The 24540-nt window shown below is 42.1% G+C and overlaps 1 protein-coding gene and 1 long non-coding RNA gene across 2 annotated transcripts in view; both read left to right on the top strand.

Moving 5' to 3' along the window:
* Window positions 1-13814, top strand: part of ATP6V0E1 (ATPase H+ transporting V0 subunit e1) — a 33884-nt gene extending 20070 nt beyond the window's left edge. The window contains exons 3-4 of the mRNA XM_047091075.1: window positions 4868-4997; window positions 13323-13814. Coding sequence (XP_046947031.1) covers window positions 4868-4961 — 94 coding nt within the window. The 3' untranslated portion in view covers window positions 4962-4997; window positions 13323-13814. The remainder of the gene's footprint in view (window positions 1-4867; window positions 4998-13322) is intronic.
* Window positions 13815-15954: 2140 nt separating this feature from the next.
* LOC124520282 (uncharacterized) lies at window positions 15955-20422 on the top strand. Its single transcript, XR_006964292.1, has 2 exons — window positions 15955-16516; window positions 19869-20422. It is a non-coding gene; the product is annotated as an uncharacterized LOC124520282 (long non-coding RNA).
* Window positions 20423-24540: the final 4118 nt, after the last annotated feature.

Below are 24540 nucleotides of genomic sequence, written 5' to 3'. Positions count from 1 at the left end.
CTAATGCTGAATCTCCTATTTTCTTTGTTTTTCTCTCTATAGTAATAATATTTAAATTCAAATTATTTAAATAAAGCAAAACACAGTTCACCCATCTCTCCCATCCCCTACATCCCACCTCTGGCAACCACCCATCTGGTTTTATATATATACCTATATAAAAATTTGTTTTATTTACATATCATAAATAAATATATATATATATATATATATATGTTATATATATTTTTCCACATATAAGAGAGGTCATACAGTATTTAACTTTCTCTGTCTTATTTTACCTAGCATAATGCCCTTGAGTTCCATTCATGTTGTCACAACTGACAAGATCTCATTCTTTTTTTTCTCTCTCTTTTTTAAAGATTTTATTTATTTATTTATTTATTTATTTATTTATTTATTTATTTATTTATTTTTAGTTTTTAGTTTTTAAAATTTACATCCAAATTAATTGGCATATAGTGCAACAATGATTTCAGGAATAGATTCCTTAGTGCCCCTTACCCATTTAGCCCATCCCCCCTCCCACAACCCCTCCAGTAACTCTCAGTTTGTTCTCCATATTTATGAGTCTCTTCTGTTTTGTCCCCCTCCCTGTTTTTATATTATTTTTGTTTCCCTTCCCTTATGTTCATCGGTTTTGTCTCTTAAAGTCCTCATATGAGTGAAGTCCTATGATTTTGTCTTTCTCTGACTAATTTCACTTAGCATAATACCTTCCAGTTCCATCCACGTAGTTGCAAATGGCAAGATTTCATTCTTTTTTGACTGCCAAGTAATACTCCATTGTATATATATATACCACATCTTCTTTATCCATTCATTTCTTGATGGACATTTGGGCTCTTTCCATACTTTGGCTATTGTTGAGTGCTGCTATAACCATGGGGGTGCATGTGTCCCTTCGAAACAGCACACCTGTATCCCGTGGATAAATGCCTAGTAGTGCAATTGCTGGGTCATAGGGTAGGTCTATTTTTAGTTTTTTGAGGAACCTCCACACTGTTTTTCCAGAGTGGCTGCACCAGCTTGCATTCCCATCATTCTTTTTTTATGTCTGAATAATAACCCATTGTGTGTGTGTGTGTGTGTGTGTGTATGCTACAGTCTCTTTATTCATCCGTTCATTCATTGATGAAGGCCATATTTTCTAGTAGTGCCTAATAACATTGCTGCCCTTGAAAGAATTTGTGTCATTTGATTGTGATGAGGGGATATGACAGGGGTCATCTCTGTGGGGATAAGGCAGGTCGCTCTCCTGCATCTCTGCTGTTTCTTCATGAACCCACTAATAGAGGTCACTCCTATTATGGCTCTCACTGGAGGGACAGTGGATCAGAAGAGTAGTCCTAGCTGGACTTACCCATTCCAACAGGGAAGCCAAGCAGTTATTCGCTTAATCTGTGCGCCACTGGGAAGTTATCATCCTTTTGTTCCCTGTTCTCGTATCTGAGCGTGGAACGAAAAAAACAAAACAAGATTTGAGAGAGCTGGCTATAGTCTTTTCTGTGCGGAGGGTGTATTTTGTGCTTGGAGAATTCTAATAACCAAGACCTGAGCTCATGATAAGTGAGCAGGGAGTGTTTGTAGAATGAAATTCTCTGCATGTTATTTAAAGCCTACTCTACTGCTAACCTTGTTTTGTCTCACAAGCTCATGAGCCCCTTGGGGGTTGGCCCCTTAACCAGTTCCTCTTTGTGTCCTCACAGCCTGACATGGAGCATGGTCTTGGTAACTGGTTGTGGAATTAGTTGGGAGCTCCTGGACTGCTTGGTTTGTTTTGTCCTTAATAAGCTATGGAAGCAGCCTGGTAGAGTGGGACTCAGGAGGTGTGAGTTCCTCTTCCAACTCTGTAACTGATTCAGTGTGGTATCCAGCTCCCTGGCACTTAGTTTCTTCATCATTAAAATGAGGAACATGGACTTGACCTCTGGGCCATTCCAGCCCTGCGGTTCTCTGAAATATGTCACCACACCATAGCTGCCTCAGTAGTTTGAATAATTTCAGATGGTTAGTTAAGTTATTAGGCTGGCCTTCAGGTTATGGAGACATGTGGAACAATTTGGGCAAATGTGAAGGGTACACTTAGTTCTCTTTTCTTGGACACATGAAGTAATAGATTCATTGGAATATGATCTCTTCCTCCACCCACTTCCATCAATTCAGAGTGGATTTTTTTCTCTTTCCAGTTTTCCAACGTGTTTATCAGCTTTAAAGGGAAATTTTAAGTCAGGCGGTAGTCAGAAGGGCAGGCACAGAGCTCAGCTGGTTGGAGGGGGGAAAATTCCTCCATGAAATTTCAAGTGAACTGACCTGGGCTTTTTCCCAAGGAATTTTCTTGAACTGTGGTTTGTTGGGGGTTTTTTTTTGGTTTGTTTTCTTTCTTTTTTTGTGTGTTTGGTGTTTTTTGTTTTGTTTTGTTTTTGTAATGAGATGTTTTGCTGGATTTGAAACATTAAGAATAGTATGTAAGATTAGATTTTAAAAAGTTTCTGAATCCTGATCTGAGCAGGCAAAGTGGACTTTGTTTTTGACTTGAGATATTTCTGCTTTACCTCAGGTAACAAAAGCTTTTGTGATAGACTTCATCAATAATCGGCAGATGGATTCTTTGTTTCCTTAACTCTAGATAGATTAAATTTAGTTAAGTAGATGCCTTCTGAAATGTTATCTGTTAAAATAGATTTCCAGAGATAACTCTTGTAGTTATCTACAAAACGTAGTTAGGAACATTAGTCTAACCTGATTTCTGGGTTCAGGAGCTGCTACCACCTAATTAGATTTGTGACCCTAGGCAAACCAGTTAGCCTCTCTCTGCCTCAGTTTCCTTAACTGTATCGTGGGAGAATTAAAAGAAAGATTGTATGTGAAGTGTAGCGTCAGTATCTTTTAAAGCTCCCTGGGTGATTATAATGTGCGGCCAGGATCGAGAGGCACTGCTATACGACATCATACAAAGTGCTGGGAGATGGTGCTTTCATTTCATTCTATACATTTTTGATGAAGAAAGGAGACAGACTAGCATAGGGTTCTAGCATATTTTTTTGTCTAGTACTTGTAAGCACTGGCCAGTTATTTCAGTCTCTTACGAAAGGATGAACGACTGTTTTTACGGTCAGCCTCTCTTGCCTGCTGGGATTGGGGAAGTCCTGGGTCTGTGGAATTTTCCATGACTCTTAGCTCTGCACCAATTAGTGTTCACTGCAGGCACAGAGCTCTTCAGTGTGTCTGCTTGTGCTGTCTTCTTCCTTTTTTTTCAGTGTCAGATAGATGTGATCTCAGCCCCAAGTCTTGGCATTTTTTTGTGTTTAACACTCTCGTTTTAAGGACAGATCAGAGACTCTCACCTGAATTAACTTTTTGTTTATAAAGTGAGTCAGCTTAGGGTATCTATTTTGGCCCCATTTCCTCAAGTATCATGTTTCCTGTCACAAAACCACCTTACATGGGGTGGGGCAGGGTAGGAGGGCGGGCAGGTATGTTTGTTTCCGTAGGTGCAAGCTTCTGGTGCGGTGCTGGCAGATTCTGTGGCAGTCTAGTCGCTGGTGATCAGAATCGGCTTTTTGAGCCGTTGGCTGGCAGAGTTCTAAAAATGACAGCAAGCGGAAGAAAAAAGGTGCAACCAGCTGACAGTCCGGTTGGGTTTGGCTGGTTCCCCTCTTATAATAGGGGAATTTAAAGTGCTAAAATTTTAGAGGGAGACTCCTGTAGCAATAACTCTCCTTTTCCTTGCAAAGCGGTTCCTTCTCTTCCATGCAGAGAGGATCGCTGCGTCAGATCATGTTACTAAAATCCACTCTCCCAGATCAGTCCATGGAGGCTGGGCTTGTTCACCATACCCTTGCCCCGTAAAATGAGAGTCTCCAATCACTTCATATATATTAGGAATGAAAGGCAATGTGTATTCTGCTCAAATGTTACCTCCTTGGAGAGGTCTTCCCTCACTACCTCCATCATTCCCTATTCCTTCGTCCCACTTTCTTTCCTTCCTGATATTATATTAGGTAAGCTTCGTGAGGGTGGTGACATTTCATTTTCTCCTCTGTATCCGTGGGGCCTGGAACCTAGTAGGTGCTCATTAAATATTTGTTTAATAAGTAAAACGTGGAATGGTTTGAACGGCCAGACATTTGTGTATTATCTTTCTTGTTGTTTTTGCTTTAGTCTTAGCTCAGTGATTCTGAAACTTTGCTGGATTATGTGTATTCCTCTATCAGACACAAAACCATTTATTCAGAATTTTGGGAGCAGTAGAACAAAAGTTTAAGGACAATTTAGGTGCTATTTTTTCGCTTCTAACCCTGAGGTAATGTAGCATCACTGTACTTCCTCCATAATTAGTCCATATAGTACAGAGGAATGCCTTGTTGCTTAGATTCTCAAGTAAGCCAGGGGAATTAAATTCCCATTTGGTTCAGCTCCACTGGGGCCCAAAAGACGTGTTACATATTTTAGTGGTGATGGTGATTAGAGAAGGGGAGCTCAAGTGTTACAATCTAATTGGAAGATGGGGGGCTGAAATTTAACCTTGGCTGTGCCAGTAAAAATGGGTGTGTCATATCAGTTGTGGGTCTTAGCATTTGGAGAATGGATAAAGTAACACCCATTCTTCCTGAGCGTGGAAGTTGTGATGATGCTAAATTGAGATTAGGTAAAAATACTCTGGGTTAAAGGTTTCCTATGAATGCAGGAAATCTTGGACACTTGGAATTAAGGTAATGAGAGAAGAAAAGACAGAGCAGACTATGGTGAAACCTCACTGCTAAATTTTACTAAAGCACTCGTTCCATCCTAATTGAAGATGGTCCTGGTCCCACATGAGTTCACCACTTTCTGTTGTTTTTTTCCTCCCCCATTATTCTTTTAGTTGGCTGATTGCAATTCTGGCCCAGCTCAACCCTCTCTTCGGACCACAGTTGAAAAATGAAACCATCTGGTACCTCAAGTATCATTGGCCTTGAGGAGGAAGACGTATTCTCCAGCGCTCAGTCATTGAGGTGACTATGCCCTGAACCTTTCACATCAGTGTTGTCCATCAGGCAGCTAGAGGTTGCCTTGACTTTTCCTCAGAAAACGACAGCCATTTTAACACTTGGCAAGGGCAGGCTGCCGAAAGCAAACATCTGAGGGACAGAATTTGGAACTTAGGCCATTCACCTTACCAGAGGATTTATTCATGAGATTCTTTTCAATTCTGCTGTTACCCAGCCATTTAAATAAAGTTTGCATGCAGTCTTTCAGACACAGGAGCACTATTATTTATACTTGATATTGCAGGATTCTTAAGAGTTGCTGGCAGATTTTAAATTAAGAGCATTTCTGAATGCTTTGGATAGAGAGAGACAGGTGCTTTTTGAAAACTGGAATGAAAATTGTAGCTTTTATTTGGTTCACAGGCTCAGAGACATAAGGAGTAGTATAGTGGAAAGATTTATTCACTGGCCGAGAGTCAGGAAACCTGTCATTAAGTTTGTTCCTCTTTCTTGATTATTTCGATAAATGGAAGTTAGCACTCAGTGCTTGCCTAGATCTGGCTCAGCTTTTTTGGCGAGGGTACTGCTAATGTGGTACTGTGAAGTCCTATCGAGAGACACAGAGTGTCTGACTCTCCTGTCTTTAGTGATGCTATGATGATCGGTGGATTCAAGTAATGACAGCCTGGTCCCTCCAGTTGTAAAATTCTCTGCCAGCCTTTTATCTGGGGGTTTTACCCGTTGATTGTCATAATCTTAGCCTGAAGTAAACGTTTCGGTAGAAAATGCAAAATGGTGATTTTCTAGTTCCATTATTACTTCTACATTTGATTAGATAAAACGTCTCTACCAAGATGAACTTAACCCTCATTCTAAGGTTATTTAGTAACCTTGAAATATAGAACATACAGGAAGAGCGGTGTCCGTATTTAATTATTTTAATTTTCAGAGTGAGATATTGGGTGTCCAAGTTACTTCCAGGGCATCCAGTGAGGTTTTCTTTTCTTCCCTTTTGAGTTTTAATCAGTTACATTTATTACCATTTTCATAGTCAGTTGCTCTTTCTTTGGCCTACTAGAGCCTGTGTAAACTGGCTTCTGTGTCCTTTTATTATTAGTCTTTGGTAGTTTCCTCACTTACTGGCAACATCAAGATGTCCCAGACCCCTCTTGTGTGTTTCCTGTCCCAGACTTGGAATCAGCTGTTTCCTCCTGAAAGGATACCTGGTTCACTAGTCAGTCCTCAAGCCCAGCTGGCCTTCATTCCTTTCAGTGGGAATGGTATTTAAAAACCAAGATCTAAAGGGCGCCTGGGTGGCTCGGTCGGTTAAATGTCTGACTCTTGGTTTCGGCTCAGGTCATGATCTCGCGGTTTTGTGGGTTTGGCCCCATGTTGGGCTCTGCCCACTGACCACTTGAAACTTGCTTGGTTTCTCCCCCTCTCTTGGGGGCTCTCTCTCGGCCCCTCCCCCGCTCACCCTCTCTCTGTCTCTCTCAAAGTAAATTTTAAAAAAAGAAAAGATCTGATTGCTAGGTACATCCATTTCTGCTGGGATGTTGCTTCTAAGCCTTTACGAAGTGGACAGAGCCAGGAATTACATTCTTCTGAGGAGAAAAAAAATCATGAGTTTATGTTAATATTTCTAATTAAAATTTAACATTACATGGTTTTGACTTCTTTGGTTTTATACTTGAGTATCATTCATATATGCCGAAAATCTTGCCTCCTACAGGCAGTAACTTACTTTCATTATCCTGCAATACATATGGTTTCCAGATAACACCAGATAACTACTAACTGTAAGTTTATCGAATGCAATTTAGGATTTCTTTGCTGCTTTGTTTGTCCTTAGAACAAATAAAGAAAAGATGTTGTTTTCTGAGGTCCCTTGAAATAATTATTTTCTCTCATCATTATCAAAGTGATATATAATCAGATTAAGTTGTTTTATTTTGTGTTCAATTCATAGTAATATTTTTATTTGCTACTATTTTTGAATATGTAAACATATTTTCACAGTCAGAATTATAAACAAGATACATTCAGAGATGTCTGTCTTTCCAGTGTTTCATTTTGCCAAGATAAGCAAATACATACATACAGGTATATATATGTATATACGTAACATGTATATAAGCAAATACATACACATAAATATATATGTATATGTGTGTATATCCCCCCATACAGCTATTACAGAAAAGATACCATATTGCATATACTATTCTGTACCTTGCTTTTTTTCACTGAACAATGTATTTTAGAGACTGCTCCTATCAGTGTATAGAGATCTTCTTCAATTCTTTTTATAGCCATTGGTGTACTTTTAGATTGTTTCTAGTCTTTTGCTATTATCGATAGAGGCACAGTATCATCCTATACATATGACATTTTATTTTCTATTTTTGCTGGAAATCTTTGGGTTAGATTCCATGAAAAGTGGATCTCTGGGTTAAAGGTGTATGCTTTTTCTAGCTATTACTACACTCCCTTCTATAGGGATTATACCATTTTTACATTTCCACTAACAATGTAGGAGAGTGCTTGTTTCCTCACAGCTTGGATTTTTGCCGATCGAGATAGGTTAAGTAGTCAGCTTTTTCTTTTTTTTCTTTTTCCTTAGAGTTCTGTCTTTGCCCAAAGGGGTTTTGATTTATCATATATATATGATATATGTATATATCATATATATAATATATATTTTATATATATCATATATAATATATATTTTATATATCTCACATATATAATATATATTTTATATATATATATTTTTTTATCCAGCATTCCAATCCTTCCAGCATTGCCTTTCACTTAACTTCTCTGAGCCTCATTTCCTTCCTGTGTAATGAAAAAGGGCCCTTTGGACCTGAAGAACACTGGGTGTAGATCTGAGGTTTCATTTGTCCGTTTTCTTTAAAAAAAAAAATTTTTTTTTTTTACATTTATTTATTTTGAGAGACAGAGACAGCTTGAGCAGGAGAGGGGCAGAGAGAGAGAGAGAGGGAGAGAAAGAGAGAGAATCCCAAGCAGGCTCAATGCTGCCAGATGCAGAGCCCCATGTGGGGCTCAGACCCACGAACTGTGAGATCATGACCTGAGCCAAAACCAAGAGTCAGATGCTCAACTGAGTGAGCCACTCAGGCGTCCCTCATTTGTTCATTTTCAATCTCAAGTTAACCTGACTGACAGATACCTTCTGTCTGCACTCTGGTCCAGAGCACAAACCAGGGCTGCTTAAAACTTGTATTAAAGGTGGTTCCTTTACAAGCAAACACCAGGAAGCAGGAGGGCAGAGCCAGACAAACTCTAATTGGGAATGTCTTCACATTTATTCTGCATTTGAGGTCATGACTATGGTAGTACAATAACTGTAGGCCTTTGGAATTATCACATGAAGAGATCTAATCTTTGCCTAACAGAGCAAATAGAACTCTTGTGACAAGACTTCATTTTTCTTTGTGGTAAATCAAAAGATTGAGCTAAATTCCCTTTTGAACTTTGTACTTTTACACAACAGTGGGATGATAAAGGAGTGCAGAACCAGATTTAGGCCTGTCTTCATCTGGTAAGGAAAAATGTTTGATTTTGTACATGATTAGAGGCCAGATTTGGAAAGTAGGAGGTGTAAACCAGACATGGTATGCAGCAGAGAAAAATGAGGAACAGTCATGAAAGCTTTAGGATAATTTTATATAGATGGAATTGATTTGATTTCAACAGCACAGTTAAACACCTAGCTGATCTTTTGCTACTTTAGTCATTTTAATTGCCACGATTTTCTCTCATGTGGTGATGATAGGCTGAGTTATAGCACATTATGTTTATTGGCTGGAAATCTTGCCCAGTACTTCTAAGAACAGTGCTCACTCCCTCTCTTTCCCCTGCCAACCTTGTCTGCCTTTCCTAGATTCCTAAGATGCTTCTGGAACTGTCACATCAAGATTGCTGTTTTTGTCATGGCCCATTTTCCTATTGCCCTGGGGGTGCGATGCTAGTGTGGAATCTTGTTGGAGTGGATTTGGCCCGGGCCCAGTGTCCTACAAGTTAGTTTACCACAGCATTGTAACATTTTAGATGAACTTATATGGCTTACTGCAGTCCTAAAGGGCAAACCTTGTATTTTTTTTTTTTTTTTACAGAGTCTGGACAGGAGAGGAATAAAGTATATTGGTAATTAGGCCTATGCCCCAGGGGGAGCTGTTTTTCTATGCATTCCAAAAATATTTGAGTGCTCATGAGGTGCCTGGGTACTGAGTGGGGATTTCAGGGAAGGCTGTGGGCTCTAAAGAAGTTTGTGACTTGTTGAGAGGTTGAAAGTAAGCCATGTTTGTGAAAAGTTAAACAGTGCAAGGTGTTTTGTGGTTAAAAAGTGTATCTTTTAGGGGCGTCTGGGCGGCTAAGTTGGTTAAGTGTCCAACTTTGGCTCAGGTCATGGTCTCACCGCTCGTGAGTTTGAACCTCATGTCAGGCTCTGTGCTGACAGTTCAGAGCCTGGAGCCTGCTTCGGATTCTGTGTCTCCCTCTCACTTTGCCCCTCCCCTGCTCATGCTGTTTGTCTATCTGTCTCAAAAATAAATAAACATTAAAATTTTTTTTTTTGAAAATGTTATCTTTTACTCGGCTCTCTCTGACCGGATTTGCTGCTGCCACTCAAACTGTCATGTGTCTGTTTCAATTCCTGATGTCATAGATCTCCCTGTCACTTAGAGTCAGAACCTGTTCAGTCACTTCTTTCTCTAATCACTTCTTTCTCTTTTTCCTCGAATCCATTTGATCCTGTTAATGGCTCTTGTGTCTGTTCTTGTTTCCAGTTTCTCCTTTGGGCACCCTAATTTCTGACCCAGATCAACGTGACTCCAAGTTATTACAGTGGCTCTTCCTCAGGACTCCCTGCTCTGTAGTCACAGTATCTACAAAACTCCACCCTGTTTGTCTTCCTGATGCAGCTCTCCCTGAAAGAGATCACTGCTTGCCTCAGAAGCTTTCAGTAGTTCTCCGTAGGCTACTGTAGGGTTTTTTTTTAAACTTTAAATCTCTGAGGTTAGTGAGTACCTGCCTATGTAACATGTTGTAAGCACAGCTTTTGTCAGGGTCACCAAAGGTCCTATGAGCCACAAAAGATAAGAATGACTAACCTGCAAATCATGTCCAGCTTCCTCACTTGGCCGTCAAGGCCTTGCCAGTTGCCCTCAGACCACTTTTGCAGCCTACTTATTCGCTACTTTCCTCCGTGACCTATTGGTTCCAGCCCTGCCATTTCCGTGTTCTTGGTCTAATTAACTTCACTTAGCTTTTCCTGTCTCTTACTACCCCATGACATTCATTAATTTAGGACGCAGATTAGTAAGCACATACTCTGCAGACATTCTTTCTGCCCTCCGTTCACCCATTCTCTCAATTCTTTGTGATGTTTTCTCTTTGAATGTCCAGCTTTTCTGGCCACTTGGTCTCAAAGTGATTTCATTTCTCCCTAAATGTATTTATTTAGCTATTCATTTGGTACATTGCCTTGACTCGTTAAATACACATACTTTTCATTTGCTTAAATATCTCTCGTAGTTACTCTGCAATAAACACATATCTTGCACATAATCGTAAAAAAGGAATTGTTGTGTGAATTTATCGAAAATGAAAAAACAGAGGGGCGCCTGGGTGGTTCAGTCAGTTAAGCATCCGACTTCGGCTCAGGTCATGATCTCATGGTTCATGAGTGTGAGCCCCGCGTCGGGCCCTGTGCTGACAGCTCGGAGCCTGGAGCTTGCTTCAGATTCTGTGTCTCCCTCTCTGTTCGTCCCCCACTCGCACTCTGTCTCTCTCTATCTCAAAAGTAAATAAAGATTAAAAAAATTAAAAAAATAAAAATAAAATGAAAAAAAACAGATAAAAATAAAACCTATTCTTTGACACACACACACACACACACACACACTCACACACTCATCCTCCTCTGAAAAGATTTCCTGGTTCAGGCCTTAATATTTTTATGTTGTCTTCACTGTCAGTTTTATCTGAAAGTAGCCTTAGTCATTCCCTTATTTTACAGAATGAGAATGTGGACCCTTTGGTTGAGGTCCTCCCCACCCACCCCCAACGGCGGTTTCATGTCAGAGAGACAATTAGAATATGTGCTTCTTTAATTCACCCCCAAATCAAACCACAAGTCCATGCCATTTAATATATTGCTCACTCACATTTATCTCAAACTAGTATCATTGAGCCTAAGTGAAAATTAGCCCCTGTTTCAGTGTGGTTTTCCAAAGATGAAGACTTACTTTTTACTTTTGTTATTGTTCATTTGTCCAAAAAGGCCTAAACGATGAGGAGGTCTAACCTGTATGCTTCATAAAAAACTAACACACGAAACATCTGCATTCACTGCTTCGGTATTCTCAAGTAAAATTTCTCATCTGCGTGGAACACAGGTCTGTGCAGACAGGTTGTTCCGGTGGCCTAAGGAGGAGAAGAGGAAATGATCATTAGATTAAAGGTTTTATGAGGCAGTGAGGCACAAGAAACCAGTAGCTCTCATAGTTGCCCCTCCCTGGCCTGATGTGGTTATTTTCCTAGTACATTATAAAAACAGTCCTCTGATTATATCTCGAGTTGAATGTATTTTGTTTGCAGTGGCCTGCCTTAGTGGGTCGAGCAGTCTGGTACTTCCCATGCGGAGGGTGGTTGGACTGCCCCAGCTTGCACCAGTAAGACTTAGCGGCCGTCTTGTATCTGCTACTGGGCATTGTGGACCCTGGGAAACCTATCATTTTACTGCACTCCTCTGTGGATTCTCCTGCTTGTGCCCACTGATCTGGAAAAACTTAAGGACCCATCAGATCTCCTACGTACTACTTGACCTTCAGTCTTGTCAGACGTGCCTGCCACAAACCGTGTCTCTTCCCAGTTTAACTAGCCCTTTGCCCCCCTGCACTTAACCCTCAACATTCTGGGAAATTCTGTGTCATAACCAGCTTGTTTTCTTATCTGGCAACTCAGGCCTTGTGTGGAAATTGCCTTTGAAAGCCACTATTTACTTAATTTTTATATTCTCTTTATTTTTTAATTTTGAAAGCCACATATGTGGCTTTATTTTTATAGTCTTTTTTTTTTAAATTTTTTTTAATGTTTATTTATTTTTGAGACAGAGAGAGACAGAGCATGAATGGGGGAGGGTCAGAGAGAGGGAGACACAGAATCTGAAACGGGCTCCAGGCTCTGAGCTGTCAGCACAGAGCCCGACGCGGGGCTCGAACTCACGGACCGCGAGATCATGACCTGAGCTGAAGACGGCCGCTTAACCGACTAAGCCACCCAGGCGCCCCTTTATAGTCTTTTTTTAATGTTTATTTTTGATAGAGAGACAGAGCATGAGCAGGGGAGGGGCAGAGAGAGGAGGAGACACAGAATCCGAAGCAGGTTCCAGGCTCTGAGCTGTCAGCACAGACCCCGATGCAGGGCTCGAGCTCATGGGGCTCGAACTCACAAACCACGAGATCATGACCTGAGCCGAAGTCAGACGCTCAACCGACTGAGCCACCAGGCACCCTTATTTTTATAGTCTTTTAAAATAAGCTTTATGGGGGCGCCTGGGTGGCTCAATCGGTTAAGTATCGAACTCTTAGATTTCGGTTCAGGTCATGATCTCACCGTTGTGGGATTGAGCCCCAAGTTGGGCTCCTCGCTTGGCATGGAGCCTGCTTGGGATTCTCTCTCCCCCTCTGCCCTTCGCCACACGCACTCTTTCTCTCTCAAAAATAAATAAAATAAGCTATATTAAGGGAGTGGACGTGACCACTGTTACCAGTTTGATGTGTGAAGATACATATTTTAAATGTCTGCTAGCTCTGCAAAGGTGATGTTACAGCTTAAGCTTCCAGAAAAAGAAATCTCATTTGTCACCTATACCAGAAGAATGGGGAGCAAACTAGGAGCAACCTCAAGTACCAAGGAGCTAGCTCTTTAGGAGTCTGACATAAGAGAAAAGCTTGCCATGGCTGTGGGAACTGTGCTTCCTTGCTGTAGGAGGGGAAGGGCAGATACAGATTCTCGAAGTGAACCCATTAGATGCCAGTAGGATTGGTCTGAGTCAACTTCCTGCTTTCTATGACACAGTCCAACTGTTACTTAACGACCCTCAGTTCAGCAATGTCCTTGGTAATCGGATCTCTTGTCACAGCTCTACGAAACCTGTCCAAACTGGGACATTATTTGAGCCAACTTTTCATTCAAGTATTTACTGAGCACCTATATATTTTAAATTATTGGCCTGATTGACTTTTATTGATGTTATTAGCCATTTGCCCACTTGAGGATGGGGTAAGGATTAGTTACTAGAACGGCTTTGTTTTGCAGGTCACGAAGAGAATTCCTCTAGATGCAAAATCAACTCCAAACCCAGAACACCTCTGACTCGCCTGTGTTGGCCATCAGCTGCCTTAAACATTCACACCACGTTTGAATATCTCCTTCTACAATGCAGTATTTTCTCCTGTCACCTTTTTTACATTTTGATGAATTATGTGCCTACTTAACCTAAACTGTGCTGGCTCTGTAAAATGTCTATGCACTCTTCTGAGATAGGAGGCGCTGTACTTCTGAGAAACGTGCTGCTCTCTCCTTGGAGCCTGTGCATTTGGAGACCACTCCTGCCTGGTCACAACATGGGAATCTGCGAAGTGTTTAAAAACTGTCGCAAGACCGGTAGAGTCAAGTGGGGCAGTCCGTAGGAGAGCACGTTCAGAGGGAATATCTGTGCTAACAGAATTACACCAAAGTATATTTTCAGGACACTTTCTTATTTCTGCCATCTATTGGAATAAATTATTTTTCTGCTTTCTGTGGAAATCTGGTTTCAGTGTTTGTTAAGTTCATTTTTGGAAGCTTTTCTATCTTTAGATATGATGCCTTAAAAAAAAAAAAACTGATGTTGTAGTTCAAACTAGGTTGGAAGTGTAAACCTGGTCATGTGGTTTGACATACCTGAAGATACTGGTGAGTACTTCCCTGAATCATTAGTAATCATTTCAGCGCTTACTGTAGCCAAGCAAGGCACTGGAGGAATCAAAGGTGTGGAAATTGAGGTCCCTGCAAGGTCAAGAGCTGATACACAATTTGGAGAGATAAGATCAGTATACATAGAACTGTAATGCAAGGCCATGTCTGACCATGGTCCATAAAAAAGTGGTCATGATGGTGAGCAAGTTGAAGGTTCCTTGTATCACAGCAGCTCCTTGTATCATCACACCCCCAGAAATAGCACCGGAGAAATCGAGGCAGATTAAAAAGCCTGGTATAGGACGGTATTTCTGTGTTTTGGTAGCAGGCATCTGAATAATTCACTAATTTGGGGACTTTATTAGTTTTAAGAAATTAAAATTTTAAATGGATCTAAATTTTCACCAGTGCATGGCTTTTTGACAACCAGCCAAGCCAAGAATGGATTTCCTGTTTTGCAGTTTGTGCTTTTCTATTCCTCCCCGACTATCTGAACTCATTGCTTTGCCGTTCTTAGGACAAAAGAGTTTCGAGTTGAAATGACCGTCCTGCTTTCATTTCTTTGTTTCCATTCTTTACTTTTTGAACTTCAGATTTTCCTGAGAGGCAACTTCATACTTTACATTTCCAGCAAAAGGGTAGCCAATTTCATGGAATCCATAAAACCCTGAAGATCTGACATTGGAGGGGACCATGGTAACAAATGCTAGCTAACCCCATCGTTTTATAGATAAGCAGTCTGCACCCAGACAGGGAGAATCGCTTGCCTAGTTAAATGTAGCTGCTCAGAGGCAGACCAGGGAGTAGGATCCCTGGTTTTGTAATTTCCATTCGAAAGCCCTTTTCACTTGCTACCCTGACTCTCCCACAGTTGGAGCCAACTTTGAGCTTCGAGTAGAAGGGAAGACTTCTGCCAGGCTGTCTCCCATTAGAGCAGTTCACTTGACCCTTAATATCTGTCATTTAAGAAAGCAATGCAGGTGGTTACGGTGGCCACATAAAAGGATGCCACAGTTTGAGCTCTAGCCGTGGGGGAAGCGTGACTCCATTGCAGCTCTCCACCCAGATTCTTCTCGCCAGGCTCTGCACCCCATTATCCCTGGGGGCGGGGGAGTCTGTCTAAAACCTTCCCACTGCCACCCTGCACTGCTTTCTTGCAAACCACCACGGTTTCAAAGCTGAGCCTTGTGATGTCTCTTGTGTAGTGGCACTTCTTTGAGTGCTGCTTTCACGTGGCTTGAGTTCAGCATGCTGCATTAGCCAATAGGGAGCCTACATAGTTTTAGGACAGCAGACCTTAGCTATGGCGTGCTTGCAGCAGTGATGGAGAGCAGCATTCATGATCATATTTTGATGCATTTCCAATGTAATGGCCTAGTTTAAGGCAGAGGTCATGACCCTGGCTGATCCAAGTCCCTGATTTCTGCCTTGTTCTGTTACTTTGTACTGATGCATTTTTTTTTACTTGCCATTTGCTCTCAATTAGACATTGGGAAACCAACTGGATTACATTGCTATTTGCACTAGGGCTTGCTTGCCACTTGCTGGGATCCAATTCCTACAGACACGAGTCAGGAAGATTAGTATGTTGGCTGCACTAGTAACAGTGTGAAACACAAGGATGAGAGCCCTGAAGGGCCTGGTTCTGTGCCAGGGAGGTTTTGATTGTCCCCCAGAAGGGAGCATTCTGCTCAGTAAGCCTTCTAGGGAAGGAAAAGGCCCTAATGAGGTAATAGTTCAGGCCTGAACCTGGAAGGGTTCTCCAAACCCTACTGGGACTTACTGCTAGTGAGGCCCTAATGGCCTCAGCATAAAGCCTATGGAAGAAGACAGGAGTAGGGGCGCCTGGGCAGCTCAGTTGGTTGAGCGTCTGACTTCCGCTCAGGTCATGATCTCACGGTTCGTGGGTTTGAGCGCCACATTGGGCTCTGTACTGACAGAGCCTGGAGCCTGCTTCAGATTCTGTGTCTCTCTCTCTGCCTCTCTCCCACTTGCGTGCGCTTGCTCTCTCAAATATAAACATTAAAAAAAAATTTTTTTGAAACGAAGAAGAGGAAAGGACCTCCTTTCCTACCCAAATTAGAGATCAAAGACTTCCTAGATAATCGCAAGCCCCTAAAGGCCAGGTAGGGTCACTCTGTCACCTCATAGCTTTATTGGTATTGCTGAAATGAGGGAATCAGCTCAGATTCCGTGAGGGAAACTTGTCGAGTTCCCTTTGCCCAGGAAGTCACTTAACTCTTGAGCCTGTTTCCTTGTTTATGAAAGTGTTGAGAATATTAATATTAACCAGTATATAAACTCAGATACATGTTTTCTCCTCCCCTCATTCCTAGTAACTGACCCATTTTGTTACAGCATGGCCCATTGTCTGAGATGGATGGATGGCCGCGAATCACATTCTGCTTGGCAGTTCACTTGCTCCGGTGATTGTCGCGACCCCAGCTTAGAAGGAGCTCCATCCAGCCCTTTGAGAGGATATTGAAAATGTCCTTCTACAAAGCCTGTCCAGGTGAACACAGTGTGGACTCCTGGTATGATCATTAGACTAGGTGAGGCCCCAGGTTTGCAATCTTACTGCATCACTTGCAAGCTGGATTAACTTTGCACAAATCATTTAATTTATGAGCCTAAATTTTTTCTTCTACAGAATGGGGCAATACCTGCCCTTTCTGCTATCCAAGTTATTACCAAATGAGATGGTGGTGGTGAAGATGATTTGTAAATTTTAATAATACACAAAGTGTATTTTGCAAAGAAACGACAAAACTGCTGGGACCCCCTGATGACTTTCCTATTAAGATAAGCCCCAGAGGGGCAGCCAACTGATATTTTCTTCTACATTTGGTTTACCTTTTGATTAGTCATTTGTGCTTGGGTCATAGAAAAAGAAAAGGCAGGCTCCAGGCGTGAGCTCTCAGCAGGGAGATAGATCTCTTAGAAACCATCATAGCATAAATGTCTGGACCACATCCTTCCTGCCCTTCCATATTCTACACGAGTTCTATGAGCCCTTCTGCCAGGACAGGAGTATTTCCAGCATGATTTGAAGATGCAATCTGAGGGGCACTGGTTGCTTTTAACAATGTTTTCCTTGTTTTCTTTCAACATAGAATGATGTCTATATACTTATTACTGACCCAACAAAATTTTATCATATGTTACTTTGACATTGCTTCAGATATAGCACCATTTTGTGCATTTCTTCTGGGCAGTTTTTTAACAACAGTGCTTGGACTCATGGGAGATTTGGCCCTGGATTTCCTTTTCCAAAAATTTGAAGAGTCAATTGCTCTTTTATTAAACTATATTTAAATTATATCTTAAAATACATATTTAGGCATTTTAGAATGGGTTCACCACCCTATCCTTGCTCCCTCCTGTTCAGAGAACAAATGTATTTTTTTTTTTAACGTTTTATTCATTTTTGAGAGAGAGAGAGAGACAGCACGCCAGCAGGGGAGGGGCAGAGAAAGGGAGACACAGAATCCGAAGCAGGTTCCAGGCTCTGAGCGGTCAGCACAGAGCCTGATGTGGGGCTCGAACCCATGAACCATGAGATCATGACCTGAGCCGAAGTCAGTCGCTTAACTGACTGAGCCGCCCAGGTGCCCCTAGAGAACAAATGTGTTTAAAATGAAGATGGGCTCTTAGGCAAAAGTTATGTATTTTTTTTTCTTGCCCCTTTATTTCAACTTCTCAAGAGTTGAATGGATGGAATTAATTGTAGAAAAATCCATAATTTTCAAAGAAAAAAAAAATCACAGTATAAATACCATTGTAAAGGATATTTATCAGGGTACAGAATGAAAAAACACCTTAATGCCCTTAAGGAGAGGCTTAAATAAGTTATACTGCACCCAACTGAAGGAATATGGTGCATTTAATAATTTCTTTTTTTCTGGAACATATGCCTAGAAATGAGATTGAAAAGAGAAAACTACTAACATTGCTTCTGGATGGGAATCACAAGTGATTAAAATTTTCTTTTTCCTTGTTAGCATGTTCTCCTATGAAAAGGTAATACTTGAGTAAAAAACAATAACAATTATTTTAATAACAAAAGATAATAGAATATTAAGAGAAAAAGGATTGTTAACTTCTGTACATAGCAAAAAGCCTGATGAGAAACAGACCAAAATGTTGATAATGATTATTTCTTTTATGGCTTTGTATATTTTCTAAAAAGAGCATGGTATTACTTCATAATCGGGGGTAAGAGGGAAGGCATTTTGGAGGGGACCATTGTCAAAATAGTGTTAGTACTTCCTTCAAACATTATATAACACATGCACCTTTTTTTTTTTCTTTGAGAGCAATTCAGGGTCAGGGGAAATGAAGTCAACTAGCTTTATTAAAACACTGAAGCTATTCTGAATCAATAAAAATCAGCAAGTTCACACAGCAATTCTGATTAACTGTTTCCATTGTGCAGGACAAAGTACAGAGCATTCAGCTTATAAAATTCTGGCCTCCTTTTGTATAGGTGTTCACAGTGACAGCATGGTGAAATGAAAGGGGAGCATTGATTTCGATTCTGCCCACATAGAAAAGTAGAAGCCTGGGGTATTAATGTTCTGGGGTCCCACATGCGTTAGAATAAGCCCCACTGTTCTTTCCCTCCCAAGTGCTCCAAGCAAGTCTTTTATTCAGGCTGTGTCACCGCTTCAGTCAAAACCTCCTCCTTTTGAAATGTGTTGGCCCTTTTTCCCCCCCAATACTCACCACCACCACCACCACCACCCCACCCCCCCTGGCCAGCCGTAAAACAGGAGTATTCTAGTGGCTAAGGATGTTCAACGACTAATACTGCTACCCACGTGAATCCAGTCAGGATTCTGACATGGTTTCCATAGTTTCTTTACACTGTCCAAAGTGTGGTACTACACTGTGGGTTGCCACTCCAAAACAGAACAAGCAGAGCAGATGTTTTGTAAAAGTAGGCGATGTATTTGAGGAAGCTGGAGTGGAGAAGCTAAGTGTGACTGTGCAAGCCACAAAAGCTTTTCAGCAACACTCAACAGGTATTTCCAGCTCCTGTTCTTTGTCCCGATGTTAGCTGCTTGGAACAGTGGGAAGCAGGAGACTCCCCCTGGGCTCCTGGAGCTTGGAATTCAGCAGGGTGACAACTGGCACTGGGTGTCCCTGGTGGGTGGAGCCCGAGGTAGCCAGGTCCTGTGCCTTAGGACGGACTGGTTGCTGGGTAAGAGCACTAGAAACGCTGGTAGCGGGAGGCTCCTTGAAGGAAGTGACCTTTAAGGGTAAACCCAAAGGATGATTAAGAGCTAGGCCAACGACTGATGCCGCTGTTTCAAGAGTCTGCGAGAGAGAAGTATCCTGGGTTATGGTAATAGGAATGAAATGGAGTCAGAGAAGTAGTGTTTTGGGGGCTAGCGCATATTTACTAGCATATGCAGGTGACTGATTGGATGTTAGGGGTGGAGGTAATTAAGGGACAGGAAGGAGTCCAGGTTCCCCGCTGGGTGGACATTGGAACCTTTCACTGAGATGAGGGCAGTGAGGAGTTTAGTTGTAGACAGATGGAATTTGCCGGCACCAGAGGTATGCACGTGCAGATACCCAGTGGGCAATTGTTATGTGGCTCTGGAAGTTGAGCAGGAAACCCGGGCTGTAGGTGGGGGTGTGGGGCACCAGCATGGAGATAACTGAACCTGTGAGTGTGGCTACGAGGGCCAGGAAGAGCATGTAGAGTGAGCAGAGACGCAGTCTGGGCTGGAGGCTAGGAGCATCCTCTCTTAAGCGGTGGGCAGAGAAAGAAGAGGAATCTAAAGGGACCCATGGAAAATGCCGCCTTGGCTTGGACAGCAGTCAGCACCGCCCTCCCCTCCAGCTTCCTCACATACCTTATCCTATGAGTAAGTGGGACATATTCCTATTTTACAGTTGGAGATACTGCAGTTACGTGACTTAGCCAGTTTCACCCAGAGGCTACCACCTGAAATCCACAAAAGTAGGTGCATGTACACTTGTCTGTGTTTTTCCCGGGAGCAAGTATATGGCTTTCATGAGACCTCTGGAAAGGTTCAGAACCACTGTTACTAGTACTATCAACAGTAGGGGCACCTGGCTGGCTCAGTTGGTGGAGCATACGACTCTTGATCTCAGGGTTATGGGTTTGAGCCCCATGTTGGGCAAAGAGTTTACTTAAGAAAATAATAATACCAACAATAGCTGATCCTTCCCTGGTGCCTACTGTGTGCCAGGCCCTAAGGAGTTTACCCGTCACCAGACTGTAACTGGGGCAGGACAGGGCAAAGAGCAGTATCGCACATCTCTCCCCTTTCTAATAGTCTCAACCCCTCTGTGTCCCCCCAACCCCCAGGCGGGAGAAAAGACCGCCAATCTGGTCCTCTTTTCTCCCGTGGTGTTTACAGGGGCCGCTTACTGTTATTACTTCCTCTTTTAGAAGGAGAGGAGAACTGCCCCCTACTTTGTCCTAATCTCACTTCAGTTTCCACCTCGACTCCCAGTTTTCCCAAAGGTGACTCCCTTGTTTTGCCATGCTGGGAAGAGATGCTTGGATAGTGGGCAAGAAGCCTCCTCATGTCGAGCTGACTGGTTATAGGGGCACCAGGGAAGAGCTGTGGCCAGGTCATCAGGACTCCTGCAGCCATGATCCTGGCTTTAGCCTGAGTGACAATGGGTGGGCTGACCAGGTTGCTAAGATGTCCTCAGGGTCTATATGGAAAGGCAGGCACCCTGCAGGGGCCTAGGTGGGCACTGAGGTATGGGGGCCAAGGCATGCATCTTCCCCCCCTAACAGGATAGTACCTGCACTTGGCATTCAGGTTTGTTAACGTGCTTTATGTCTTACTGTGACTGGTGTGTAAGAACAGGTGTAGAGGATGGCACCCATTTCTTTTACACATTTCACTCCTGGGCTGGACCCTGTGAGGCCAGGGTGAAAACACTGGTGGTACCTTCCCTGGTGTTGCTGTCACACCAGGGAAATTTATGACATTGCGAATTTGCAGGGAAAACAAAAAAACCTGGGATACACAGGACCCCCCCCACCCACTTCACCCATAGTTCTCTGAACTTTTTATTCTTATTTATTTCTGTCTTCTAGCAACCTCTCTGGACTGTTCACTTCCTGGATGTGGAAATCCAGCTTCATAGTTTTACACTGGATTGAGGCTTTCGGAGCACACTTCCATCCATAGCTCAGCAATCTATTATCAGAGTTACAGGTCTTGGTTCCTGCTGCTTATCAATCTGTTCCTCCACTTGCTGTTTTTATCGGCTTCGGGCCTCACCAAGAAGAATGTCTTGTTGTACCTGTCCTTTGGGAATCTTTCCTACAACAAATGCTAGATTGTTCTCACTCTCTGGCTTCCTGGTTTGCTATCAGTTAGAGTTGCTGATACTAACAATGTATGTTCAGCTCAGTGCTGACAAAAAAACCAAACCAAAGCAAAAAACAAAATCCCACAGGAACTGCTAGCTGTCCTAGAAGTTTTCAGTCTTAGTGGAACAGACAAAACAATTTTGACAGGAATGCCGCCTTGGAAGATAACGGAATCACCAAACAGTCTGAGTTGCTGGCTGCCTTCTCTTGCCAGGCTACTTTCCCTTTGCTGCTGCTTCTCTTCTAAGAAGCTTCTGGTCACATTCCTCCCTAGAAGGTGGAGGAGGGGAGAGCCAAGACTGTTGAGCACCATTATGCATCAGGTTCTGCATTTGATTTTCAAAATCAACCTGAGGGAAGTTACGCCAGAAATCAAGGAACAGTCAGCTTAGTTTGTGCCTTGCCCCAATACGTTAGCAAGAAAGTGGCCCTGAAACACATAGGTATCTTGTTGTTAACCCCTGCACCGCGGCCTCCCCTGTTATAAACTCTGTTGTTGTTATTGGAAGCTTTTCATGTCAGTCTCCTTCAGGTTCTGGGTTCCTCCAGGGCAAGGACTGTGTCTTCATGCACACATGAGACGTTCAACTTGTCATTTTATTTTTCTCTCTTCTCTTCCCCTACTCACCACTAAGCACAGGCTTGATTGACTATGCTGTCTAGTGACGTGCTTTGCATTCTCCCTAATTCAAGGACATATTAATGTTTATGCCACTTGGTTTATTTTTTTTACTTATGTTTTTAAATATAATTTATTGTCAAATTGGCTTACGTACAACACCCAGTGCTCATCCCAACAAGTGCCCTCCTCAATGCCCATCACCCACTTTCCCCTCTCCCCCACCCTCATCCACCCTCAGTTTGTTCTCTGTATTTAAGAGTCTCCTATGGTTTGCCTCCCTCCCTCTCTGTTGTAACTATTTTTTTCCCCTTCCCTTCCCCCATGGTCTTCTGTTAAGTTTCTCATGATCCACATAGGAGTGAAAACATATGATATCTACCTTTCTCTGACTGACTTATTTCACTGAGCATAATACCCTCCAGTTCCATCCACAAATTGCTGCAAATGTATGCGCCTCGATTTAATTGAGGACATAATAACACATGATATGAATAGTACAAAGCAATAAGTACATTAAGTGCTCATTTGGGTGGTAGAGGAAAGGGTATTAATGAGGGCAGTAGTAGATATGGTAGAAACATACTTCATAAAAGATGTGGGATCTTGAGCCACGGAGGATAAATAGGATTTGGACCATAAGGGGTTATTAAGCTCCTATCCCATGGTAGGCCTGGTTCTCCATATGGGGAGTGAGGAATCAGGGTAAAGAAGTAACAGATAGAGTGGAGAAGAGCCTTGGCACAGAATTGGGGGCTTTCTGGGAGAAGAAACCAAAGCTCAGAGCTGTCACATAAAGAATACTGCATCCTACGGAGAGGTTTAGGCCAGGGGAAGAACTGAACTCTTCTTCCCCCAAAGAATGTTTTTTAGGAGAAGTAAATGAGGGACGGGTGCTGATTGCCAACCATCAATTAGTATTTTTTAGATTCACCCTCAGCAATGCTCCAGTGTCCTCAGGAATAAAATCAGTTTTTAAAAGTGCGAGAAGGACACAGCTTTTCCTGGAGATCTTCCAGCTTTGAGTTAATCAATCGCACTTCTGAAGCTGTGAAATCTTCAGGTATCATACAGGTCCACAGGGGCCTGGAAAGAAAATACTTAGACTCAAAAGGATAACACTCATTTAAATATGTACATAATCAGCAGGCAGGGCTCAGTCTGAAGAATTGCAAACTTTAGGTCATAAGTCAAGCTAGGACCCGTGGCAACCATTTAAATTATTCTAATTATTTTCAGGAGAAAATCGGAACCCAGAGAGGTCCAGCCCCTCACCTTGGATCCTATAGTAAGTGGGCTCAAATTGAAGTCTTGGGTCCAAGAACAATGTTTCAAATACATTAAGGTTTAAAGTGGGTGAAATGTCAGCATATCCAAAAAAAAAATATCGCTGGTAGGATACACAGAGCATGGGCATTTGTGCTTGCTTCTAAGAGGGGAAAACGAATGGCCAGGGAACAGGGGTAGGGGAAAGATTTACTATTCACTGAATACCTTTTTGTACCTTTTGAATTTTGTGCTGTGTATATGTTACCTAATCAAAAAATAAATAATTTATTTTTAAGAGTTCAGCGGAGTCCTATTGCATTGTGTCCCCCATTGTGTCATGTTTGTGTTTGACGAAGGTTATGTAAATGATTCTGCAGAAGCAAGGTTAAGCACTTTAGAAGTGGTGATGGCAGTTGGTTTCTACTTTGTGGCTAGAACAAGAGGCTCCTGAGCCTTAAGCCAATGCTATTCCAGAGTCCCAACTTCCTGCCAATTTTGATTGTGGCACAATCTGGCAGGATAAAACCCAGAGAAACACAAATCAATTAGCAGTCAGTGATTTCATTCACTTCAGAGCAAGATATGGTCATTAACAAACCGTGATGTCTCTGTTAGTCAAAACTGTCCTTTCCAAGACAAGGGAAGATGCAAAGTCGGGAATCCAACGTAACTCACTAGTGAACCCCTTCAATGGCAGAGCCCCGTGCTAGAAGAATCAGGCTGCTCCTTGATCCCAGCGAACTGTTGCCCAGCAGAAGTGTGAAAATGATGTGTCAAAAGGGCAGTGGAACAATGGAAGAGCTAACCATCAGCTGGAGTTTTTCCAAACATAGTATTACGTGAAAGGATAGTCTGTGATGTGTTCCATGGAGATTTAATACATGAATCAAAATGTGAACAAGTGAGAGGAAACTGGCCCAAATTTCCCAAGCCAGTTTTTCTATTGATGCTTCAATTTTAAACTCCAGTTGATATGGAAAATTAGAATGTGGTATGTTAGACTTAAAAAAAAATAATTACAATCCTGCTACTTCCTGTGCAGTAGGGAAAAGACTTATTTCTTCACTGGGCATTGAGACCCTAAAGTATTTTGAAGGATACAGAGGTGAGATTTACTTTCCCCTTAGGTATCTACATATACCCACCTATTAATATTGTTTACAAAGGTATTTTAGTGGCTGTTAAACTGCTAAAGTCTAGAGTTACCCTTACTTGCTATTTAGTTTACAGTACATCTTCTAAATGATGTCTTTGAAACAATCTGATAATACTACCATTCATTAACTGCTCACTATATGTGAAGCACTGTGGTAAGTACC

The sequence above is a fragment of the Lynx rufus genome, unplaced genomic scaffold (genome assembly GCF_022079265.1).
Source record: "Lynx rufus isolate CCGP_SWC_20201006 ecotype Redwood Valley unplaced genomic scaffold, mLynRuf1.p SCAF_1, whole genome shotgun sequence".
Lineage (NCBI taxonomy): Eukaryota > Metazoa > Chordata > Mammalia > Carnivora > Felidae > Lynx > Lynx rufus.
The sequence above is the reverse complement of the archived record's forward strand: the minus strand, read 5'-3'. Positions and strand labels throughout refer to the sequence as shown.